Source organism: Astyanax mexicanus, chromosome 1, assembly GCF_023375975.1.
Source record: "Astyanax mexicanus isolate ESR-SI-001 chromosome 1, AstMex3_surface, whole genome shotgun sequence".
NCBI classification, from domain to species: Eukaryota; Metazoa; Chordata; class Actinopteri; order Characiformes; family Acestrorhamphidae; genus Astyanax; species Astyanax mexicanus.
The window spans coordinates 5,968,737-5,994,621 of NC_064408.1; the positions used below are offsets into that span (position 1 = coordinate 5,968,737).

A 25,885-nucleotide genomic window follows, 5' to 3' on the forward strand; every position below is an offset into this window, starting at 1 on the left:
ACTAAAGCCTCCTTTGATAAATCCACAGCTCCAGTGCTTATTAATAAATACAGGGGTTGGACAATAAAACTGAAACACCTGGTTTTAGAGCACAATAATTGATTGTGGTGACGGACAGTTCTGGTGGAAACAGGAGAGTTGAGGTGCACATTGAATTCTGCCGTGATTTGATCAGCCGTGGTTTTATGTTTTTTGGATACAATCCGGGTTAGCACCCGAACATCCCTTTCAGACAGCTTCCTCTTACAGCGTCCACAGTTAATCCTGTTGGATGTGGTTGGTCCTTCTTGGTGGTATGCTGACATTACCCTGGATACCGTGGCTCTTGATGCATCACAAAGACTTGCTGTCTTGGTCACAGATGCTCCAGCAAGACGTGCACCAACAATTTGTCCTCTTTTGAACTCTGGTATGTCTCCCATAATGTTATAGTGTGCATTGCAATATTTAGAGCAGAACTGTGCTCTTACCCTGCTAATTGAACCTTCACACTCTGCTCTTACTGGTGCAATGTGCAATTAATGAAGATTGAACACCAGGCTGCTCCAATTTAGACATGAAACCTCCCACACTAAAATGACAGGTGTTTCATTTCATTGTCCAACCCCTGATTAATGCATCAAGGTGTTTCAGTGTTTTAGTACAAAGTACCTTAACAAGTTAGGTTATATTAGGTTTTAGGTTTTATTTTTTTTATTTATATCTTACACATAGTAGATTAGCATTGAAGACATCATGGCTGAATGTGAAATAACACATATGGAATGATGTACAGTACATAACAGAAAAAAAAAGAGTTGAACAAGCCAAAAATGATTTTAACTTATAAACAGTACTTATAATTGTACTTACAATTAGAACACACAGGCTGTGATTATTATATATCATTTTCAATTAAGTATTGATGTCTCACACCTAGAACGTAAAAATTTTGGACAATTTTGGACAAAAAAAAGAAAAATATAAAATATAAATTATATTGTTACTTTTCAATGAAATTGACCAATAAACATTCTCCAAAACTACCTTTTTTTTTTTTTTTTAACATTGACTTCTACTGAAAGTTAAGTAGGTTTTGCCTCTCTCCTGTAAAGTTGCTGGAGATACCTTGGCTATCATTGTTTTTATGTAATTATGTATTTTTTTCATAGTTTTATAGTTTTTTTCTAGCGCAAAGAGTCTAAAAGCGGAGAGAGTGCGCATTTCTAGCGCAGAAAACGGGCCAAAGAGTTTAAAAGCGGAGAGAGTGCACATTTCTAGCGCAGAAAAACAGGCCAAAGAGTGTAAAAGTGGAGAGAGTGCGCATTTCTAGCTCAGAAAAACGGGCCAAAGAGTCTAAAAGTGGAGAGAGTGCGCATTTCTAGCGCAAAAACAAAACGGGCCAAAGAGTGTAAAAGCGGAGAGAGTGTGCATTTCTAGCGCAGAAAAACAGGCCAAAGAGTTTAAAAGCGGAGAGAGTGCGCATTTCTAGCGCAAAAACAAAACGGGCCAAAGAGTGTAAAAGCGGAGAGAGTGCGCATTTCTAGCGCAGAAAAACGGGCCAAAGAGTCTAAAAGCGGAGAGGGTGCGCATTTCTAGTGCAAAAAAAAAAAAGGGCCAAAGAATCTAAAAGCAGAGAGAGTGCGCATTTCTAGCGCAGAAAAACGGGCCAAAGAGTCTAAAAGTGGAGAGAGTGCGCATTTCTAGCGCAGAAAAACGGGGCTAAGAGTCTAAAAGTTGCCGTAATTAAGGAGTTTAATATTAAGAGACATCATGAAATTAAGCATCAATTTGAAAAATCTTAGTTTACACAACACTGTCAAAGATAAAGATAGTAAGTCAAGTAAAATGGTGTGTAAATGAAATAATCAGGAAAATGTATTATTTAAAGTGGTATATTTCATTATTTGTTTTATTACAGAGTCTGTGGTCCGTGACTTCAAATATATTTCTCCTTCTGGCCCCCAACAAAAAAAGTTTAAACACCCGTGGTTTAGCTGTTCTATCTGAGAGGTTTTGTCTGTGGGTGAGTTTCTGGTCAGCGTTGTGGGGTCCAGTCCAGAAGAAGGACAGAGTGATTACTCTGAGAGCTAATCTGGCTCTGGGATTTGGGATTTGGTCCTCGAGCTCGGCGCGTGACTTGGGCAGCTCCCATCCACTCATCCCCTCACGATTGTTTGAGAACGAGCAGAAGGAAGGAGGGGATTAGCCGAAGCCCTTTATTAAATATTGATAATGATATTGCTGTGGTTGCCACGGCAGCTGACAAGCTCTTCTTATCTTTGTGTGCGGACAAGAAGATGTTTCGGCGTCTTGAGGATAGCGAAGAGTTCGTTCTGGAGGAAACAGACAGCTCTGGACGCTGTTTCTGTCCGCTCTCGTCTTTGTCTTCTTGTTCTCAGTATTTTTTTTGAGTTTGTTGTTTTTTTGTCTCAGTTTTTATCTTCTTCAGTCCAACCACCCACCCTTTAGTCCAGCTCTGCTGCCAGAAACGTTATACGTCAAAAAAAATCCTGTTTCTAGAATTAAAAAAAAAAAAAAAAAATATATATATATATATATATATATATATATATATATATATATATATATATATATATATATATATATATATATATATTTTTTTTTTTTTTTTTTTTTTTTTTTTTTTTAGAATATTATTTTAACTTTTTTTTTAATGGATGTTTAATGCAAATATTCTACTAATACTAGGTCTGAGCAATATCCATCAAAAATAATATATTTATATTTTTTGCGCTGAATGTGAATATATATATATATATATATATATATATATATATATATATATATATATATATATATACATTTTACAGCTCAAAAAAAAAAACTAAGAGTCCACTTCAGTTTCTGAATCAGCGTTCTCTAATTTTGCTATTTATAGGTATATATTTAAGCAAAATGAACATTTTTATTCTATAAACTACGAACAACATTTCTCCTGAATTCCTAAATTCTAAATAAAAATATTATAAATTATAGCATTTATTTGCAGAAAATGAAAAAAAAAAAAAAAAAAAACTGCTGTGCCAATATTACACCTTATAGCACAGACCTAGAATGTATTTTTGTTTAAGTATTCTGCTCTGAACTGCTTCCCTTTAGTTTTAATTGTGCTCATCACCGGCTAGACTCTTGATCTTCATCTTCTTCACGCCTGTCTTCATTTTCTTTATGTTCTATCGCTGCATTCTCAATCTTTCACGGTTCTTTCTCCCCTTCACAGGGTTTCTCGGCTCTGTTTTAAAACCCTCAAGCTGAAAGAGAGTGAATGTGATGGAGATGTTTGAACCGCGTCCTTATTTAACATTCATTAAAGGCTCGGTGAGTGCCTAACTGAACAGCGCTCTGTAATTAGATGAAGAGTTTTGGGTTGATACTTCACTCTTCTTCACTCTGAAGGCTTTTCCTTTGATTTCACCTTCGTCATTAATCTTTCTTCCGCATGTTCCTTGGTGGAATGAGCTAATGGTTCAGAGTAGAGAGAAAAAAATTACTTTAACTTAACATCCTGACAAAATGCTGAAGGTTAATTTAGTTATAAAAATGTAGCACAAGCTACACTTGTGAAAGATCACATCTAAATTTCAATTAAAGTTGCTTTAACTGGATTTATTTTGAGATTATTTCATTTGAAACTATGAATTAACCTCTTGTGCTACTTTGAGGAACCTTTAGAAAACATTTTCTTTAAAAAAAAAAAACTATTTTATTTACACATGTTTTGGGAGTACAGTGTGATTTCTAAATTATGAGCCCCTAAGGTGACATCATGTAAAAAAAAATAATGTGTGGGAACGAGATAATTAAGGCGTGGGAACAAGATACTAATCTGCGGGAATGAGATACTAATGTGTGGGAATGAGATAATTAAGGCGTGGGAATGAGATCATTAAGGCTTGGCCACGACTTACTAAGGCATGGGAACAAGTTAATTAAATTTTAGCCATTAAGGCGGGGCCTAAAGTTTCCTTTTGTTTCACAGCAAACAAAGTGAGCAGATTTTTCTCAGGGGTTGTGCTCAATATGACTGTGTAAGGAAGGTAAACACATCTGCATATTGTCTGCATCTGAGCCAATCAGCTTTTAGTATGAAAATTAAGAAGAGATTCATGAAGAGATTAAAATAAAATTGTAATGTTCAGTTTCTTCATGAGCATTAATTTACCGAAAAGCAAGATTTATAATTCTCTGACTAGATTTAATTAACTTGTTCCTACACCTTAATGAACTCGTTCACACGCCGTAATTATCTCGTTCCCATGCATGAGTATATTGTTCCCACGCCTTAAATATCTCGTTCCTCAAAGCACCTTAATGGGTACTTCCTCAGTTTAAAATGGGAGAACCTAAGGCCAAAGTTCCTCAAGGAACTTATTTTTATTATTTTTTTAACAAATTGTATATTATGAACATTTCAGATGTAATCTGAGTCTTATACACCAACCATTAGTAGGAAATGTATTAATTTTCCTCTTATTTAATCTGTATTTTCTTTAAAAGTTTAAGAATATTGATGAAAACAAGGTAGAACCACCTGAAATCCCAGTGAACTATTAGTTTATATTCTCTTATTTACTCTGCATGCTATCGTAACAACAGGAAAAGTACACCTTGTATGACTCGGAACACGATAAAGACATGTACTTACTCTCTCACTTAATCATGGATGTGTTTTTCTTTTGGTGTAACGTGAAATAAACCAATTATTGGGTCACTTATCATTCCCTTTAAGAGTCAGGTGAGCTCTGACTTTGGCGGATTGCCATTGTAACGGTGCAGCTACCTGGACTTGTCCAACGCTTCTCAGCAGATAAAACTAACGTGCTTCTTCACACTTGTTCATTCACTGCCAAGATATCAATGAACGTCTGACTATTGACGTCTGTCTAGGTTGTATTCAGTCAGTGGAGCACCTGTGTTTTCCATTGCCAAGATAGCAATGCAGTAAGAGGCGTGAAAATACACTGTAAAAGCCCTTTAGCAGAATATTGCTACCATAAACTATAAGGTGCACTTAAAATCCTTTAATTTTCCCAAAAATTGACAGTGAGCCTTATAATCCAGTCAGGTATTAAGGAGCAGTAAAAGCCGCTCCGCTGAAGTACATCCTGTGAGTTTTCAGTAAAGTTTCTCCAGCACTGACGCTGGAACAGTATTAGCATTAGCCGCTAATCACGCTAAGCACTAGCTCTTTCAGTGTTCAGAAGTGAGTATATCAGACTTTTTTCACCATTCATTGTCCTAAATTCTGCCGCAGACCGTCCTTTAGCTTTTTTGGATCGAGGCTCTTCTCTTCGCCTGTTTACCACAGTGTCCCTCAGTCATTATGTACCCTCCACACGGTCCCTTTGTTGTCGTTTGGCTTTGCATTAGTTGTTATCTGCCGTGTCTTCTGTGGAAGATAGTCCATTCCCCCCCTGGACAGGCTCAGCGCTGTGCTGCGGCCGTCCGCGCTATCAGCCGTGAACACATTGCTCTGGAAGCTGGCGGTCTGCAGGTGGCCACCGGCCATCTCGCACGCTGAAGGTTAGCGCAAGAGCTGATAACTGCTGTTTACAGACAGACACTCTCTCTCTCTCTTCATCGTTGATGCTCTCGCTAACACAACTTCTACACTTACGAGCCAGAGATTCAACCCCCAGACATGAACGATGACTGCAGCTATGCTAAATGATAGATATTGTGAGGTTTTGGGGTGGTTTTAGGGGGTTAAAAAAGTTACATAATTCATTGTCAAAAATGTATTAGTATTCTGTATTAATAACCTCTCGACTATATATTTTACTCTACAGCCTTATAATTCTTTACTCCATTAACAAATGACACAAGGGGATATTTGAGTACTGTGATAAAGAAAATACTTTTAGCTCCTTAGAAGACATTGACCTTTAAGTCTTTAAAATAAGCCATATACAGTGAATGGAGCATGATTCATTTCTATACCATTACTATACTATTATTATATACTATTTATAGCAATACCACATATAGCCAATGTAGATACAGCTCTGAAAAAATTAAATAAAATAAAATAAGAGAGCACTTAAAAATGATGAGTTTCTTTGATTTTACCAAATTGAAAACCTCTGGAATATAATCAAGAGGAAGATGGATGATCACAAGCCATCAAACCAAACTGAATTGAATTTTTGCACCAGGAGTAAAGCAGCATAAAGTTATCCAAAAGCAGTGTGTAAGACTGGTGGAGGAGGAGAACATGATGCCAAGATGCATGAAAAAAAAAAAAAAACTGTGATTAAAAACCAGGGATATTCCACCAAATATTTATTTCTAAACTCATAAAACTACATTATGAATATGAACTTGTTTTCTTTGTATTATTTGAGGTCTGAAAGCTCTGCATCTTATTTTTTTTGTTATTTCAGCCTTTTCTCATTTTCTGCAAATACATGTTTTAAATGACAATATTTTATTTGGAATTTGGGAGAAATGTTGTCTGTAGTTTATAGCATAAAACAACAATGTTCATTTTACTCAAATATAAACCTATAAATAGCAAAATCAGAGAAACTGATTCAGAAACTGAGATCTTTGAGTTGAACCGACTTATAATAATTGAGTTTAGTCTGTTGCCATTAGCAACTTCTTTTCTATTGGCTTCTGTCACAATCTATTTGCATACTGGGTGTCCAACAGTTTCTGACTAACACTCACCATCAGTGTGTAGTGATTCTCCCTGGGCTACCTTAGAAATAAATCAACTTCCCCTTAAGTTGTAATAACTTTATGCTATGTTGTTTTAATTTATGCTAACTCAAGTTTTTATTCCACATTACTTAAAAACCGGCTGCCTTAAAAAAGTTTTTAATTTGTAATTTTAGTTAAAATAACTTGATGTTCTAAGTTATGCTAACTCAAGTATTCTTTACCCATTACTTAACTTTTTTAAGGCAACTGGTTTCCTCAAATTCTTTAAGAAACTGAAGTGGTCTCTAATTTTTTTTTTCCAGAGCTGTATATTCAGAAGCACCATTGCTATTTAATCCATGCAGGCAGTCATGAAAGTAAACTATCGCAAAATGTATTCTTCATCAATAACCTCACCAACTTTTTTTACTTTATTTTACTCTACAATTATTTTTTTTTTTATTTCAGAATCTTCTACATTTTTTTCATTTTTTGCTTTTTTTTCACTCCATTAACAAATGACACATTGGAGTATTTGAGTAATGTGATGAAGATAACTACTTTTAGCTCATTGAAAGACACTGAAAAAATATTTTTGTAAGTTTAAACAACCCTTTAATGTCTTTAACAGAAGCCCTACACACTGTGTGGAGGTTCTTTCAACTATAGAAAAAAAGGTTATTCACACTCAAGTATTCCAGTCATGCATGTATTTGAAAAGTACTTTATTAAATTAAGCCACATCAGATCACATGGGACTGAAATTAGCACAAAGAAATACAGCCAGATTTTTGGCAAACAAATTCATTCCCACTTTTATTTAAGTGTCTTTAATGACAATCCTTGTAATAACAGTGTAACTACTTGTTAAGAGTGCATTATTACAGATCAATTGCAGTTGTACAGGTTATATATTTACACATGTATAAAGATCAGTTATAATATAATTATATAATAATATAATATAATATATTTTCCAGTAATAAAATCTGAATAATGATATTTAGTATTTAAAAACGAAGGCATTCTGTACACTATTCCATGAGAAAATTCACATGTTAAAATGTTATGTTGATACATTTGTAATTATATAACCTGCACAACGTTAATACATCTGTAGAAATGTGTACTTCACCATTAGTTTCACTATTATTATATGGGTTGGTAATGTGTAATTACATAGTTATTACACGTAGTTATTAAATCTATCTATCTATCTATCTATCTATCTATCTATCTATCTATCTATCTATCTATCTATCTATCTATCTATCTATCTGTATAGTGCCTATTTTAAGGCCACTAACTAAATTGAGGAACTATTGTTCAGCACCTCCAGGAACTCCTTTCTTCAAGACGCTGAGAAAACTATTCCAGGTGATTCCATTACATTACATTACATTTGGCAGACGCTTTTGTCCAAAGCGACTTACAATAATGAAGTACAAAAGTAATAGGAATTTAGATAACCCATTTTAGATAGGGCTTAAAGGAGGTCGAAGGGAAATAATGGGATAGAGAAGTGAAGGAGGGGAAGAAGGAAATGAGGTTAGAAGTAGTTAGTGTGTTAGAGGTGTTAGGAGAGTAAGTGCTCTTTGAAGAGCTCTGTCTTCAGGAGTTTATTAAAGATAGTGAGAGACTCTCCTGATCTGGTAGTAGAAGGTAGTTAGTTAGAGGTGTTAGGAGAGTAAGGGCTCTTTGAAGAGCTCAGTCTTCAGGAGTTTATTAAAGATAGTGAGAGATTCTCCTGATCTGGTAGTAGAAGGTAGTTAGTTAGAGGTGTTAGGAGAGTAAGTGCTCTTTGAAGAGCTCTGTCTTCAGGAGTCTCTTAAAGATAGCGAGAGATTCTCCTGATCTGGTAGTGGAAGGTAGTTTGTTCCACCATTGGGGAACTCTGTATGAGAACAGTCTGGATTGCTTTGTGTGAATGTTTGTTCATTGGAGGAGCGCAGCGGCCGGGAGGTAGCGTAAGCCTTCAGGAGCGAGTGCAGGTAGGAAGGAGCTGTTTTGTATCACCTTGTAGGCGATTGTAAGAGTTTTGAATTTGATGCGAGCATCAACTGGTAGCCAATGGAGCTCAATGAGCAGCGGGGTGACATGTGCCCGTTTTGGTTGGTTGAAGACCAAACGTGCTGCTGCATTCTGGATCATCTGGTTCCCTCATGAAGACACTGAGATTAAAATTAAAACCAAGAGTGTGCAGATCTGTCCTCAAATATATATTATATATATATATATATATATATATATATATATATATATATATATATATATATATATATATATATATATATATTATTATACTTATTTAGAAGAGTCTAAAGTATAAATCATACTGTATTCTGGTTTGATTAACACTTTTTATAGAAAATTCAGCTTTCCTGTATAGCACATTGTTCCATGGCTTGTTTGTTACAGGGATTCATTGTAAAGAGTTGAATGGCTGGGGTATGCAACCTGTGCTGTGTGGGGGACCTGTGGTTAAAGGTGTGGAAAAAGCAGGAACTTGTCTTTGTGCTCATTCTGTATTATAGGACAGCAAACATGAATAACTCTATGTAATTCATTGTCATCCACAGTCATTGTCATTTTTTCTGAGGGGAGCGTGTTTCCAGTTGGGGGGGCCTGGCCTAGACAGAGGGGTCTAGGCCCCTCTCAACCTTTAACCCTGTGCTAGACACAATAGATAAATAGATAAAGAGCGGTTTTACAGCATAATACCAACAACAGAAACCATTGAAACACTAGAGTGGAGGACAGTGAGGGGTTAAACACAGTGTTTAAAAACTCCAGCAGCACTGCTGCACTGTCTGACCCACTTCTGCCATACTAATCAGTGCTAATCACTGCAGTGCTGTGAATAATAATGACCCACCACCCAAATAATAATAATAATAAATAAATAAATAACTGATCTGTGGTGATATAAAGTCCCTGAACTGGTGAAATTAATTATTGTAATGACTCCTTATTTTTTTGCATGTTTGTCATGTCTAAATGCTTCAGGTCATCAAACAAATTGAAATATTGGTCAAAGACAACACAAACAAACACAAAATGCAGTTTTTTATTATTATTATTATTAAGGGGCAAAAAAAAAGTCAGAAACACTTTACAGATCTTTAAAATTAATTTCCTCCTTGTTATTTAAGCAATAGAACACGAGAGGGAGTGTGTTATCACGAATAACATCACGGCTGTGATTTGGTCGTAGGCACGAGCCGAAGGTGAGTTATCTGTGATAACACACGACCTTGAGTGTTCTATTGCTTTTATACAACAGTTTACTAAAAAAATAAAGAAAATAAATCAAAGAACTTTAAGAAATTCAGTTTGAATATGCTTTAATATGGACTGTGCCTTCTGCCAAAAAGTAGTTCCAACAACTTAACTACAAAACGGTATATAGTTTATACAGACTAATACCACGAAAGTTAGCTTGAAATTAAAATTGGGAATAAGTGAAGATGGTACTTTAGGAGCGTGAAATAACGCTGATACTCTCCTCTCCTGCTCTGTGGAGTCGTCTTCAGGTGAAATCTGCGCATTTTTTGAGCATTTCTGCTTGTTTTGCTGGGTGGTGTTGGTTTTAGCTAGCGGGCTGGACTGTGGTTAGGTTAGCATAGCTTGCTTTAGCTTAAAATTAGCTTAGCTTAGCCTAGCCTGGCTGGTTAGGGTTCTGGCTGTCAGACGGCATTAGCCGAGCGATTTTCTTTCCCTTTTTTCCACTAAAGACAAGTCAGCGGGCGAGCGTGCCGCGGCTGAGCGCTAGCCTGTGCTAAGCTAACGCTGCTGCGGGTGTCCTGTGTGTATACGCCGTTACTCGGCAACGCGTTGGCGGAGCGATACGTGTAGTGTGAGAAGGCCGTGATGTTATCACATCTATCAGCACGTCTAGATCACTTCTCAACCAATCAGATTGTGAGGTCGGAACTAACTGTTGTATAATGATTAATAAATCAGTAATTGTGGAGGTAACAGGTCTGTAATAAATAAAAGATTGTGACTGAAGTGGTAGTCAGAAAGAAAATAATATATTTAGAGCTGAAATAAATAAATAATTGAATAGAGAGCGAGAGATGTAGAGAGAGAGAGATATCTATGGGTAATAGAATTTGATTTAAAACTAGTTTATTATCAACTAGAACCTAAGGTAATTTAAGATAATTGCTACTTGTTACCATTAATTGACTCATTTCTGCCTGACTACCCCTACAATCACAATCTGTTTTTTAATGAGTAGAAAATGTGCATATAAGTAAGTATGTAAATAAAACATTTTTGCTATATTTTACAAATTACAATTATCATGTGATTATATTGTGTTTTATACCATTGCTTTGAAGTACACTTGATCCGACGTTATTTATTAGAACATTTTTTTTTTTTTGCCAAGACAGAGCGCTGGATAAGATTTTAATTAATTAATTAATATATTTAATATTTTATTAAATGTGACCTGGCGATAAGAAACAATCTGTGTATTTCACATTTTTTATATAATTGACGGGCAGCACTAATATAGCAAATATAAAAGTGAGATTCAGTTAAATAATAGCGGGCTAAAATAAAATACATTTATCTTTAGTCAAGGTGCTTTTCTCTAAACTGCAGGATGTGAGAGAGAGTGAGCGAGAATGAGCATCTGTTAAAATTCTCATCTATATTAAGTTACAGTTATTAAGTCTGTGTAATGAACATAAATATAAATCCTTCTAAATGTCAGAAATAAATATAACTAATAATAAGTTATAGTTACTGTGCAATTTTTTAAGTATGTTTAAATTTTTTTTTGTTAGTTGCTGAAGGCTCTGGGCGAGGTGTTTTTTGCTAAAGGTAAAGGTGGTAAAGAAGTGATGGTGTGGTGTGGTATAGTGTGTGGGGAGCGCAGTGCTTGTGGTGATTGGTGATCTGTGATCGGGTTCTGGTTGTGCAGCTGACTGTTGTCAGGGGTTTTAATGAGTCAGTTGCGCACCTCTGTTTTCCACCGCCAAATTTCCCCTTCAAACACCTCACTTCCAGAACACCACACCAAACCATCAGTGTAGATTTATTCCTAAACTCTATAGACGCTATTTTAACAGCGCGGGAGCAAGGCGTGGAAACAGACTATTGACGGGGTGTAAGATAGCAACAAGCATCGAGACGCAGCATTCAGTTATTCGTTGTTATCCGAGAAATTCCATTCTGGTGAATCTGCAGTTGAGTGTGTAGCAGATTATATATCTGTGTGTTTCTTTTCCTGTCAGTATGAGAAGAATGGCTCGTTCGTATATTGTATTGTCATTAGTGTTTGCAGCTTCGGGATACTATTACTGCAACCCATATTCTCTCGACGTACACGCTGAGATATTACAAAAGACAAAGTAGCTCAAAGATTCTCTCTCTCTTTCTATCTCTTTCTCTCTCTCTTTCATCCCTCTTTTCTCTCTCAGTGTCTGATACAAAGCTACACAGGCACGTACCCTGTACTGCAGTGACATAATAGACTTGCCTGGGGGATATGTGGTCAAGCTTTTGCGTATTGATTTCTGTCATAAGGACACCAAAGATTTATAGCCCGCTGGATCTGTGGGGGCACTGTGGACGGGTGCCATGTGTTGGTAACTTCTGCAGCCTTCACACTTCATAAAACCTCGTCATGGATTTTTAAAAAGTGATTTTTAAAAACTTAATCATTTACATGCATGCATATTTTTAATGGCATGGCAACACAATAATAATAAGATACAGGGGTTGGACAATGAAACTGAAACACCTGGTTTTAGAGCACAATAATTGATTGTGGTGATGGACAGTTCTGGTGGAAACAGGAGAGTTGAGGTGCACATTGAATTCTGCCGTGATTTGATCAGCCGTGGTTTTATGTTTTTTGGATACAATCCTGGTTAGCACCCGAACATCCCTTTCAGACAGCTCCCTCTTACAGCGTCCACAGTTAATCCTGTTGGATGTGGTTGGTTCTTCTTGGTGGTATGCTGACATTACCATGGATACCGTGGCTCTTGATGCATCACAAAGACTTGCTGTCTTGGTCACAGATGCTCCAGCAAGACGTGCACCAACAATTTGTCCTCTTTTGAACTCTGGTATGTCACATAATACCATAATGTTGTGTGCATTGCAATATTTAGAGCAGAACTGTGCTCTTACCCTGTTAACTGAACCTTCACACTCTGCTCTTACTGGTGCAATGTGTAATTAATGATTAAAGATTGTCCACCAGGCTGCTTCAATTTAGCCGTGAAACCTCCAGCACTAAAATGACAGGTGTTTTCAGTTTCATTGTCCAACCCCTGTAGGTCTTTTTGGAGCATTTCTATTAGGTCTGTCACGATAACAATTTTTTGCGAACAATATGTTGTCCCTGAAATTATTGCGATAAACGATATTGTTGGCATTTTAAGACCATTAAATGGCACTTATATAATAATGTACACATTGCGAAGTGTGTAGGCAGGGGACGAGTGGGTCTGCCCCAGCTGGACCACATTGGACCGGTATATCAAGAGATATGCTAATGGTGAGTGGAAGGCTGATGCAACACGAACCTAAGAGACACTAAAGTTAAGCGACTACAGCCGTACTGGGCCGTTTCTATATTTCTTTAAGCAAGCTGCATGAACCGGTGATCTCCTGATCATAGTGGCAGCCCTTATCCTACTGGACCACTCGTCACCCTTGAAATACCATTTATTATATATATAAAAAAAACAAAGTCTGGCAATTTGTAGTTTCTATTTATTTTATTGAAAAATGTAGATTTCATGTTGAGTCAAGCAGTTGGTCACTTCTTAGTACCAGTCGCTCATGACGCGCCTCATACTATTGAACCTCATGTTGCCCCAGTTGCTGAAGTTCCTGTAGTGTCCGGGTCCGAAGTACCACATCCTGCCCATGTAGTTGGGATGCTCGTACATCATCCAGTGTCCGTCCATCACGTGGCAGGACATGCAGCCATGGGACCAGTTGTAGCGGTTCATGAAGTTGTCACAGTCGCCGGTCATCTCCATCATCTGGCCCATGTAGTTATCCCTCTCGTACATCCTCATCCTGTAGGATCCACTGTACTGTTGGTGGGAATAAAGAATAATAGTTAATTCCACCAAACATCAATACATCATCGATATACACGATTTTAACCTCTAATAGCCATCAGTCTTACCCTGGGGATCATACGGCAAGACCTGACCCAGCTGCTGGATCCCCACATGCTCATGTAGTCAGAGTACTCTCCCCTCCTGAAGCAGTACTGGTGACCCATGTAGTTGGGCTGGTCGTAGAACATCCAGCAGCCGCTCATCACCCTGAAGGAGTGGCAGCGGTTCATGTAGGAGGACATGTCGGCGCAGTCTCCACTGCACTCCCAGGAACGTCCCATGAAGTTCCTGTCCTCGTAGAACATAATCTACCAAAGATAAAGCAGTAGAACATCATTAGTTACATTTGGAGAAACAGCAGAACCTCAAAAACAAGTTCTAAAGTTCTAAACTGTGTCCCATGTTGACGTGTCCTGCTTACCCTTCCGTTCATCTTGGCGGTTTTGGTTGTCTGAGCTGTTTCCAACTGGTGACTGACACACTCTGCCTGGTGCTTTAACCCTGGTATTTATACCTGGGCACAACTAAAGGTTAGTGTACAACCTATTGTACAAAGCCCTGACCAGGCAGAGTGATGGAGAGGCCAATAGAGAAGCTTTCAGCTCTCCTCCATGTGACTCTCTGGTCTCTAGAAGACTTTTGAATGGATACTAGTTACTGGTGCTGTATTTTAGCTTAAGTAAATGCTAGCACTGTAGGCCATTTGTCTATGAGCATCTCTGTAGTTTCAGCCATTATTATTTCCTAAGATTAAAATTTTAAGGGACCACTTCAGTTTCTGAATCAACTTCTCTGATTTTGCTATTTATAGGTTTATGTTTGAGTAAAATTAACATTGTTGTTTTATTCTATAAACTACAGAAAACATTTCTCCCAAATTCTAAATAAAAATATTGTCATTTAGAGCATTTATTTGCAGAAAATGAGAAATGACTGAAATTACAAAAAAGATGCAGATCTTTCAGACCTCAAATAATGCAAAGAAAACAAGTTCATATTCATAAAGTTTTAAGGTTTCAGAAATCAATATTTGGTGGAATAACCCTGGTGGTTTTTAATCACAGTTTTCATGCATCTTGGCATCATGTTCTCCTCCACCAGTCTTACACACTGCTTTTGCATAACTTTATGCTGCTTTACTCCTGGTGCAAAAATTCAAGCAGTTCAGTTTGGTTTGATGGCTTGTGATCATCCATCTTCCTCTTAATTTGGTATACACCTTCATGAAGTTTTTGTCTTATGACTGTTTTAACATTTAACATTTTATATTTAATTAGAGAAACAAAACAATAGACATATGACTCAAAGAGATGGACTCAAATTCAAAGAATTGAAGAATTAAAATAAATAACTGGCATATTTTCATGGCTGTAGAGAGGTTTCAGTAACATATAAAATTACATATTTTAGAGAAGTTAGTATTTGAGTATTTGTTAATGGTATATTAATAAGATAAATATGAGTCATCCCAAAAGTTTGACAATGTAAAACACAATCGAAATTTTTTTTTAAGCATTTAACTTTATATATGTATTCAGTAGGGGTGTCACGATCTCGATATTTTATCGAAATCGAATCGAAATGAGGTCATGGTCTCGAGTATCGAAGTCAAAAAGAGGATCGACGATCCCTCCCGCGCGCGCTACGCAAATGGCGCGGCACCAACACAGCGCATCCTATTCAGTTAAATAGAGAGAGCCACTGCATGAGCGCAGCCCCGCCCTCAGTTCTGCTGTGTGAGAGACAGCTGCCTTTCAACCACGGAGGAGAAACTGAAAACGGATTTATAGAAATATAGACAGGGCTCTCAAGTTTTGAATGTCGGCGGGAGTGTGATCACTGTTTTTTATCTGTCCAACGGGGGAGGGGGGGAGGGGGGGCGGGGGTTGGGCGCGCAGGTTTTGTATCTGTATCTAACGGAGGGGTGGGTGTGCGCAGGTGAGAGCGTGTGAACTCGCTGAAACGCGTGTGTCAGTGTGACTTGAGAACACTGACTATAGATCACAGTGAGGTGGATTAAAAATCTTAAACTTATAATTGACTACACCTGTTGCTTTCCATTGAATTAAAAAAACATCTTTCTCTCAGATAAAGTAAACACAAGCGTGTTTCTGACTAAAATAAAAGCTTTTCAGGAGAGATATAAGTTATGTGTAAATATTTATAAGACAATACCTGACAAAATCTGTTTAATGACGTTAATAAACATCACTGTGACAGCGCTAGTCACAGTTTCACCACATCACTTATCTAACCAGCCTGTACTGATTTCTGCCCCCCAATAATGCTTTCAATAACCTCTAATAGCCTTTAATAGTCTTCAGTAGCCTTTAAAAGACTTACCTGGCGGCCGTGGTGTGTCCACTAAACTCCGTAGTTATAAACATCCTAAGGTTAGCAGCGCGCTAACTGACCTGTTTATAATGTAATCCGAGCAGTGACTCCGTGTCGGCTGTTCTAACCTGCTGCTGTTAGCTGCTTGGGCTGAAAGATGAACTGTAGTGAGCTGTATTATCCGGTTAGTGGGGTTAAAACCTTTATTTGTTTACAGAAACAGTAAAAACGGACTGGCTGAGCTCTGTAGCCCGTGGCTGGGCTGTACTGAAGTAGTGACTGAGTGAAGAGAGCGTGGCTTGTGCTGCTGCAGCTCCGACTAGTGGTTTGATGAAGAACTGCAGCTTCATGTAAGTGAGCAGTTTCACCAGCCATCCACACACAGCTCTGATAAACTGCTTGTTTTAATAGTGCACACTGTTGCTACCAAAAAAAGTCACTAGATGGCATTACCATATATATCTTAATAAATAATAATAATAATATTTATAATATTTATAATAATAATAATAATAATAATAATAATAATAATAATAATAATAATAAATATATTATTTAAATTTTATGAGGCATAAAATAATAACAAGAAAAAAAACAAGAAAATCGAGAATCGAATCGAATCGTGACCCTCAAATCGAAAATGAAATCGAATCGAGGATTTAGAGAATCGTGACACCCCTAGTATTCAGAGAAACAAAATAATAGAGATATGATTCAAAGAGATGGACAAAGAAAATAAATAGAATTAAAACTTAATTTATTGACACATTGTATGACTATAGACAGGTTTCAGTAACATACAAATTTAGACATTTTAAAAAGTTAATCATTCTAATTATAAGTGTTTCTTTTAAATTATACATGAACATTGAGTCCTTATCTTACTGGAATGTTTTATATTTGCAAGATTCGCACATTATTATTCGCAAGAAAATAAATATATGTGTATATATTGCCCCAAGGTTTGACACAATGTAAAAATAAAATAATACATAGAATTAAAACCATTAATTACATTTAAATTTTCCATATTGAAGTTGAGGTAATCAACCTATATATCATTTAAATGCATGAAGAAGACATTATTATTAATAGTAACAAGAAAATAATAAAAAATGTGAGGTGAAACATATTTTTACCATTACTTTTGATTTTTTTTATCGTTTTATATCTATACAGAGAAAAGCTTAGGAACAAGATCCCAAAAGAACAACAGATAAATTAAATTGAATTGTTAAAGAATTATTGCTTTACAAATATAGATATTGTGTTAATTAACTGACATTTTATCTGTCCACAGTATATTTAGCCAGCAGTGCTGTAGTGGAACATCCAGGTGCTCTTTTGCAAACTTCAAATGTGCAGCAATGTTTTTTGGACAGCAGTGGCGACTTCCTCCGTGACGTCCTCCCATGAACTCTCTTAATCTTGTTTAATGTTTTTTCTTATTGTAGATTTGTCAACAAAAATGTAAGCATGTGCCAGAGATTTCTATAAGTCTTCAGCTGACACTCTAGGATTCTTCCTCACCTCATTGGTCATTCTGTGTTGATCGCTGTGCTCTTGCAGTCACCTTTACAGGACTTTACCACGCCTAGAGAGAGAGTAGCTCCAGTAACAGTGCTGAACTTTCTTTTTCTGTCCATTTGTAGAACATCTGTCTTACCATGGACACATGAACATCAAGGCTTTTAGAGATACTTTTTTTTAACCCTTTCCAGCTTCATGCTGAAAGTCAACAATTCTTGAACGCAGGTCTTCTAAGAGCTTGATCTTTTGTGTGAGGCACATGATGATTCACATCAAGCAATGCTGCTTCTTAAGAACAGCAAACTCAGAACTGGTGTGTTGATGTTTTTTATAGGGCAGGGAAGCTTTAGCCAACACATCCATCCATCTTATCACATCCTGGCTCCAATTAACTCTTAGAAAAGTCATTAGTCTAGGGGTTCACATACTTTTTCCCCTCCTCACTGTGAATGTTAACATGTTATGTTAAGTAAAATATATATGACATATATGATGTATTTGAGTATCCTACCATTTTATCTTGTTGCAGCCTGATCTGGATCTCAGTTTAGATAGCAAAAGCAAAGTTTAGACTGGTAGGATTGGTTGGTGGCTAAATTAGCAAGCCAGCTAGCTAGCCAGACAACGGTCTTATAGTCTTTTTTAAGCTCTAAGTCTCCACCCTTGAAATTCACTGCCAATATTTACTATTGTTATATTCCTTTTTTTGGTAACTGAGCATTTTGAAGACTTGCTGAGGCTTTTTAGGCTGTGTAGCATCTAAGGTTTAACTGAACCAGCCCTGCTTGCTAGCTTCCATGCTGCAGCACCGCTCGGACAGCACAGTCTAAATAGGTACTTCTGACTGAAGCTAACTCATACATCCTGATATTTTTATCATTTACTATTGCAAATATATAACTTATTGGTCCTTTAACCAGAAAATAAGTTATAGTGTAGTGCATATCTGTTTTTTTGTTTTGTACATGTCTATCAATTTGTTTAATGATTTTATATAGCTTTATTAGCTTGTATGTGCATAACAACACACATATTGAAATGAATTTGTTAATGCAAATAAAGACCATAAGTCTGTTCGGAACTCAAATCTGCAGATTTGGACGAGAATGTCATGAGTGTATTTGTATATATGTGTGCAATACCTAATTCTTTCAGAAACAACCAAAGACACAATATTCAATATTCAGTCATTTCTTAAAATTTTATTGAATTTGGTCACTCTTTAGTACCAGTCGCTCATGATGCGCCTCATACTCATGAACCTCATGTTGCCCCAGTTGCTGAAGTTCCTGTAGTGTCCGGGTCCGAAGTACCACATCCTGCCCATGTAGTTGGGCTGGTCGTAGAAGAGCCAGTGGCCGTCCATCACATGGCAGGAGTGCCAGCCATGGGACCAGTTGTAGCGGGTCATGAAGTTGTCGCAATCACTGGTCATCTCCATCATCTGGCCCATGTAGTTATCCCTCTCGTAGACCCTCATTCTGTACTGTCCGTTGTACTGGTGGTAAAAAATATATATATATAAAATATGTAATAAATGCGTCTGGATCATCAGTATACATGATTTAACCTCTAAAATCCATCAGTCTTACCCAGGGGATCATACGGCAAGACCTGACCCAGCTGCTGGATCCCCACATGCTCATGTAGTCAGAGTACTCTCCCCTCCTGAAGCAGTACTGGTGACCCATGTAGTTGGGCTGGTCGTAGAACATCCAGCAGCCGCTCATCACCCTGAAGGAGTGGCAGCGGTTCATGTAGGAGGACATGTCGGCGCAATCGCTGCTGCACTCCCAGGAACGTCCCATGAAGTTCCTGTCCTCGTAGAACATAATCTACCAAAGATAAAGCAGTAGGACATCATTAATTACATTTGGAGAAACAGCAGAACCTCAAAAACAAGTTGTAAAGTTCTAAACTGTGTCCCATGTTGACGTGTCCTGCTTACCCTTCCGTTCATCTTGGCGGTTTTGGTTGTCCGAGCTGTTTCCAACTGGTGACTGACACACTCTGCCTGGTGCTTTAACCCTGGTATTTATACCTGGCTGAAGCCAAAGGCCATTGGGTAGAGCGCCTCTTATTGTCCAAAGCCCTGACCAAGCAGAGTGATGGAGAGGCCCTCAGAGTGCCCTCAAAGTGCTTTCATCTCTCTTGCATGTGACTCTTTCTCTAGAAAAGACTCTGTGGTGTTTTGAAGAAGGTAGAATGCATTTTAGTTTGAATGCAGTATAAACTTATTGTAATTTGTATTTTTTTTTACCTTCAGATTGTCTTAGACTAGTTACTTTCGACTTTAAATAATGTCTTTATAGAATTAATATCTATGTGTGTTTTGCTAACTCCAAATGAGAGGTTATCTATGAATAGTATGTACAGTAACTGACACAAAGACTAAAAACAATGTTGTGTCTTGTGACACAGAACAAACATCATACTAAAGGTCAGTTTTGGATGCTTTCTAAATAAATGCATACAGTTTATAGAATTAATTTATGTACTTTTTGGCCTCTATTTTGTTGTTTAATAATGTCATCTTCCTAGAATGATTGCCTAAAAATAGCTTTTTTTTTTCAAAATTGGCAAAAAAAAAAACTAAACTTTTTTTTTTTACATATGGAAAGATCTCCCACATCATCAATTGATCTGATAATTTGATTTTAACTTAAGCTAATTTATTATTCCTAAGTCAAAATTTAATGTGTCTTAGTTTTTTAGGGGGTTCTGGGGTAATTTTTCTATTTTATAGGGGTCCTCTGTAATGTTATTCCCGCCTGGAACGGCCATGTATGTGTTTTTCTCAGACGTCCTCAAAAGCCTTATCCACACGGAATTATTTTCTCATGGGGACATCTGTGAAAAATATTTCACACTTCTACTACTACTTCTAGTGATAAAACTCCTGCATTCGGACTGCAATTGAAAAAACAGGAGGACCAGTGAGTTTTTTTGTTTGTTTGTTTGTTTTCTCAGTCACATGACATTGCGGTGTTCAGTAGCTCCTCCATTTCCACTCGCTGTTTTGTTTCTACATGGATCTCCATGGAAACATGTGCGTCCAAAGTGTAATTACAGTGCACGGCAGTGGACAAATGCCTATTTTATTAAATGCGAAGAGACAAAACTCCGGAGGTCTCCATCATACAGATGTCTTCCCCAATCAGAAAATGAAGAGATTTTACTATAATATCAAGTTAAATTCTTATTAATAAAGGCTAAAGGCTATGAATACTGCATAGTTGTTTAGCCTAATTATTGAGTTCTATTGAGTTTTGTGGTCTGCATTTGTACATCCATAAAGCTAAAGTAGAAAGGATCTAAAATTTGTGTCTGTTAAAATTGTAAAATGTTAAAATGTATAACAGTCTTTTCAATCAACATTTTCTAAATATTGAATATGGTTTGTTTCTGGTTGGTTCTGCTGCTTGACTATATGGTAAACTGCCCTTTTAAGCCACTGCTCAATTTTAAATACCCAATTAACCCAAGTAACATACAGCTCTTTGAGTTTCTTTGATTTTACCAAATTGAAAACCTCTGGAATATAATCAAGAGGAAGATGGATGATCACAAGCCGTTAAACCACCAAACTGAACTGCTTGAATTTTTGCACCAGGAGTAAAGCAGCATAAAGTTATCCAAAAGCAGTGTGTAAGACTGGTGGAGAGAGGAGAACATGATGCCAAGATACATGAAAAAAACTGTGATTAAAAACAAACCAGGGTTATTCCACCAAATATTGATTTCTGAACTCTTAAAACTACTTTATGAATATGAACTTTTTGTTTTCTTTGCATTATTTGAGGTCTGAAAGCTCTGCTTCATCTTTTTTATTTCAGCCATTTCTCATTTTCTGTAAATAAATGCTCTAAATGACAATATTTTAATTTGGAAGTTGGGAGAAATATTGTCTGTAGTTTATAGAATAAAACAGCAATGTTGATTTTATTCAAACATAAACCTATAAATAGCAAAATCAGAGAAACTGATTCAGAAACTGAAGTGCTCTCTTAATTTTTTCGAGAGCTGTATTTAACTGAAATTGCTGATCCAAAAAAAACTATGATTTATAAAGGAAAGTCATGAAAATTATCAGGGGTGTTTTTTCCAAGAAGTCCGAAAAAAAAGCTGGCATGAGCTCAGGAGACATCTATACTATGCTATATTGCTTGTTGCCAATTTATGCTGATGTTGAATCATAAACACTAAGTTTTCTAAGGGGAACAGGAGCCATTTTCAGGGTATCTAATTCAATGCTCTGTAATGGCAATAAAACAGCTCATGCTTTTTTATATAAGTTGACCAAGGTATAATCTATAGAACATATTTGTGCTTTGTAGTATTTATTTATTTAATTTATTTGCACACACACTCTTACCCCACTTACCCCAGAAAATGGAAAGCACTAAAAACCCTACTACCTCACTGGACTCTATTGCACACTGTGTAATAGAGTAATTACTACCTCACCTGGTCTTTTTTGCACACTTTTTGCACACTGCATAATTTGCACACTGTCTTGTTATTTATTATTCTTTGTCTGTATTGTGTTGTATTGTCTGTCTGCACTTTTGTACTGTTGCACTATTGTTCTGTCTACACTGTGTTTATGTGCACCATGGTCCCTGGAGGAACGTTGTTTCATTTCACTGTGTACTCTGTATATAGCTGAAATGACAATAAAAACCACTTTGACTTTGACTTTAATTCTAACTATGTTTGGACACACCTTTTCATTCAATGAATTTATTTCTTTATTTAATGTATTCTCTACATTGTAGATTATTATTAAAGGCATGGGAACTATTAAGAGACACATATGGCATTACATAGTAAACAGTAATAAAATTGTTATTCCTCCACCTTTATCCTCTGATCTAAACCTGATGAACTGAGATGGTGATTTGAGGTGATTTAATTGGGATGAGCTGGCGCTTCACAGCGTGAAGGAAAAGCAGCAATTATTGTTCAGCACCTCCAGGAACTCCTTCCTTCAAGACGCTGAGAAAACTTTTCCAGGTGACTCTCCCTCATGAAGAGACTGAGATTAAAATCTCGCCAAGAGTCTGCAGATCTGTCCTCAAAGATACATGTGATACTTAGAAGAATCTAAAGTATAAAACATGTTCTGGTTTGAGTCATTCTGCATGTGTTCCTGTTTAGCTTTAATATAGCTTTCAATAATAAGTTTACATTTAAATGTACAAAAATCATAAAAAGAAAGAAAACACCCTGAATGGAAAGAGGTGTGTCCAAACTTTTGACTGGTACTGTAGGTTCATGCATAATAAAGTGCCTTTATAGTTTTGGGTTGTAATGCTTCCCACCACACCATTAAATGGAAACGATAATATAGGATGATTTTATTAGCTATGAAATTCAAGCTATTCAATTTGATTGCCATTGGTTTTCCAATTATTAATTTCCAATTTGTGCTGTAACCATGCATAGACAAGCCCATTACTTTGGGGAAATTGATATAATTTTAAGAATATTCTTAATATGAAGTTGAAAAGTATTTAGGGTAACCCAGTAAGGTAGTACTTGAGTATCCGATTGGTACATTTATCTTTGAATTTCACAGTAGGAATAGGAAAATAGGAAAGAAACCAAGACATACAATTATTCAGTTCCTGAACATTTTATTCACAGTAAAACAGATTTTACATCGTTTAATGCAGTTTATCACTTTTTAGTACCAGTCGCTCATGACGCGCCTCATACTCATGAACCTCATGTTGCCCCAGTTGCTGAAGTTCCTGTAGTGTCCGGGTCCGAAGTACCACATCCTGCCCATGTAGTTGGGATGCTCGTACATCATCCAGTGGCCGTCCATCACGTGGCAGGAACGGCATCCATGAGACCAGTTGTAGCGGTTCATAAAGTTGTCACAGTCTCCGGTCATCTCCATCATCTGACCCATGTAGTTATCCCTCTCGTACATCCTCATCCTGTAGGATCCATTGTACTGTTGGTGGAAATAAACAATAATAGATTATAATCCATTTGGATTTCACCAAATATCACTACAACATCAATATACATGATTTTAACCTTTAATATCCATCAGTCTTACCCAGGGGATCATACGGCAAGACCTGACCCAGCTGCTGGATCCCCACATGCTCATGTAGTCAGAGTACTCTCCCCTCCTGAAGCAGTACTGGTGACCCATGTAGTTGGGCTGGTCGTAGAACATCCAGCAACCGCTCATCACCCTGAAGGAGTGGCAGCGGTTCATGTAGGAGGACATGTCGGCGCAGTCTCCACTGCACTCCCAGGAACGTCCCATGAAGTTCCTGTCCTCGTAGAACATAATCTACAAAAGATAAAGCAGTAGAACATCATTAGTTACATTTGGAGAAACAGCAGAACCTCAAAAACAAGTTCTAAAGTTCTAAACTGTGTCCCATGTTGACGTGTCCTGCTTACCTTTCCGTTCATCTTGGCGGTTTTGGTTGTCTGAGCTGTTTCCAACTGGTGACTGACACACTCTGCCCGGTGCTTTAACCCTGGTATTTATACCTGGTTAAAAACCAAGGGACAGTGTCCCCCTTATTGTTCAAAGCCCTGACCAGGCAGAGTGATGGAGTGGTCCACACAGTACAGAAGTGCTTTCATTTATTGCTTCCATGTGATTCTCTAGTCTCTAGAAGACCTTTGAATAGATCCCATTTACAGCCAAAAAGTAAAATATATCAACTTTTTTTTCTTTAATTATTACTTTTCACATCTCTACATTTCACGCATTAAAGCTAAAATGTTTATATGAAAACTTTCATGATAAACACTTACATGCAGTCACAGCAAAAAATTAAAAATACTAGATTGATTTATGTAGTTAATATGTTCCTGGTTTAGCATATTTTTTAACTGTATGCATCATAATGTAGTGGCAGCTACACATTACAAAAGGAAAAATCAAGTAACCGTTGTTGCACATTAATAATCCATGTAATTACAATGTGACTACTGGTGTCGTACGCATTATTACACATTAATAACAGTTGTACAGGTTATATAATCATGTAATACACACTTATTATGTTTTATATGTTATTATATGCTTATGGTAGTTAGCAAGTTTGCCTCCAAGCACTAGGGGCTTGGGTTCAAGTCCCTATCTGGGTGGAGTTTCATGTTTTCCTCATGTCTGTTTCCTTAAGGGATTCTTTGTTCTTCCCACAATCTAAAAGAATGGAGGTCATGTGAATTGAATACTTTAAATTGCCCTGAGATAAGTAATACTCATGGTGTGTATGTAAGATTGTATGTGTGTATAAATGTATATATGACTGGTTGTCCACATAGGGATTGTCAGTCTGTGCCAATGGTTCGATTCCTTGATGGTGGATGCAATCCTCCAGGAGGACGGTTGTTTCCGGTTGAGAGTATGCTGCACGTGATTGGTTGTTGCTTCACATATATAAGAAGTGTAGTCATTTTTATTATTCTTTTTCTTATCTTTCGAGACAATTTGACCCAATTCAATGTTTAAAGTCTCTAAAAAATGGTTAAGTGAATGAGTTTTGTGATTCATATTTATTATATAGTCTTTTCTTAATTTGATAAAGACACTACGAAAAAAAAAAAAAAAAAAGGTTTCAATTTTTTTTTTAATTTCAATATATGTTTTATCACGGCTGTTTTATGTGCATAAAATATAAGAAAAATATCAATATTTTAAACAATTACATATTCGTGTGGTAATAATGTAGAGGTCGCTGTGACATTCAGTTTTATAATATTTCTCTAAATATCCTTTACTTTAAGCTCTAACTTCACAACACAATCATTGTAATATTTATATATTACTAATTTTACATTACAATAATGCCAGAACTGCTGATAATTCATCAGATAAACTTTGCCAGTTTAATCATATAAAGTGTGTAAGTCTGTCTGAGGATAGCAGGAAGTTAAATGTCAGTTAAACAACGCAGACTATTTGAGCTTTCAGACCTCAAATAATGCAAAAAAAAACAAGTTCATGTTCATGAAGTTTTAAGAGTTCAGAAATCAATATTTGGTGGAATAACCCTGGTTTTTAATCAAAGTTTTCGTGCATCTTGGCGTCTTGTTCTCCTCCACCAGTCTTAAACACTGCTTTTGGATAAATTTATGCCGTTACTCCTGGTGCAAAAAATCAAGCAGTTCAGTTTGGTGGTTTGATGGCTTGTAATCATCCATCTTCCTCTTGATTATATTCCAGAGGTTTTCAATTTGGTAAAATCAAAGAAACTCAATGTTTCATTGTGGTCTCTTATTATAATTTT

The 25,885-nt window shown here is 36.8% G+C and overlaps 2 protein-coding genes across 4 annotated transcripts in view; one reads left to right on the top strand and one right to left on the bottom strand.

Moving 5' to 3' along the window:
• The window catches only part of LOC103040661 (astrotactin-2), a 1,082,674-nt gene that overhangs the window by 91,116 nt on the left and 965,673 nt on the right, over positions 1 to 25,885 (top strand). The gene's annotated exons all lie outside the window — the stretch shown is intronic.
• LOC111191320 (gamma-crystallin M2-like) lies at positions 13,376 to 24,081 on the bottom strand. 3 transcript variants are annotated; one of them, XM_049466132.1, is made up of 3 exons: positions 24,042 to 24,081; positions 13,814 to 14,056; positions 13,376 to 13,718 (listed from the first exon to the last, which is right to left on the bottom strand). In XM_049466132.1, the coding sequence occupies exons 1-3, from the start codon at positions 24,051 to 24,053 to the stop codon at positions 13,443 to 13,445; spliced, it is 531 nt and encodes a 176-aa protein (XP_049322089.1). In that variant the 5' UTR covers positions 24,054 to 24,081; the 3' UTR covers positions 13,376 to 13,442. The 3 variants fall into 3 exon arrangements, with proteins under 3 accessions (XP_049322089.1, XP_049322070.1, XP_049322078.1); XM_049466113.1 differs by lacking the exon at positions 24,042 to 24,081 and adding an exon at positions 19,561 to 19,615; XM_049466121.1 differs by lacking the exon at positions 24,042 to 24,081 and adding an exon at positions 14,170 to 14,227.

Bases quoted from the DNA above. Each gene is read 5' to 3' on its own strand.
- LOC111191320 (XM_049466132.1), bottom strand. The intron at 13,719-13,813 runs GTAAGACTGATG...TCCCACCAACAG, and splicing joins CTTGCCGTATGATCCCCAGG to TACAGTGGATCCTACAGGAT.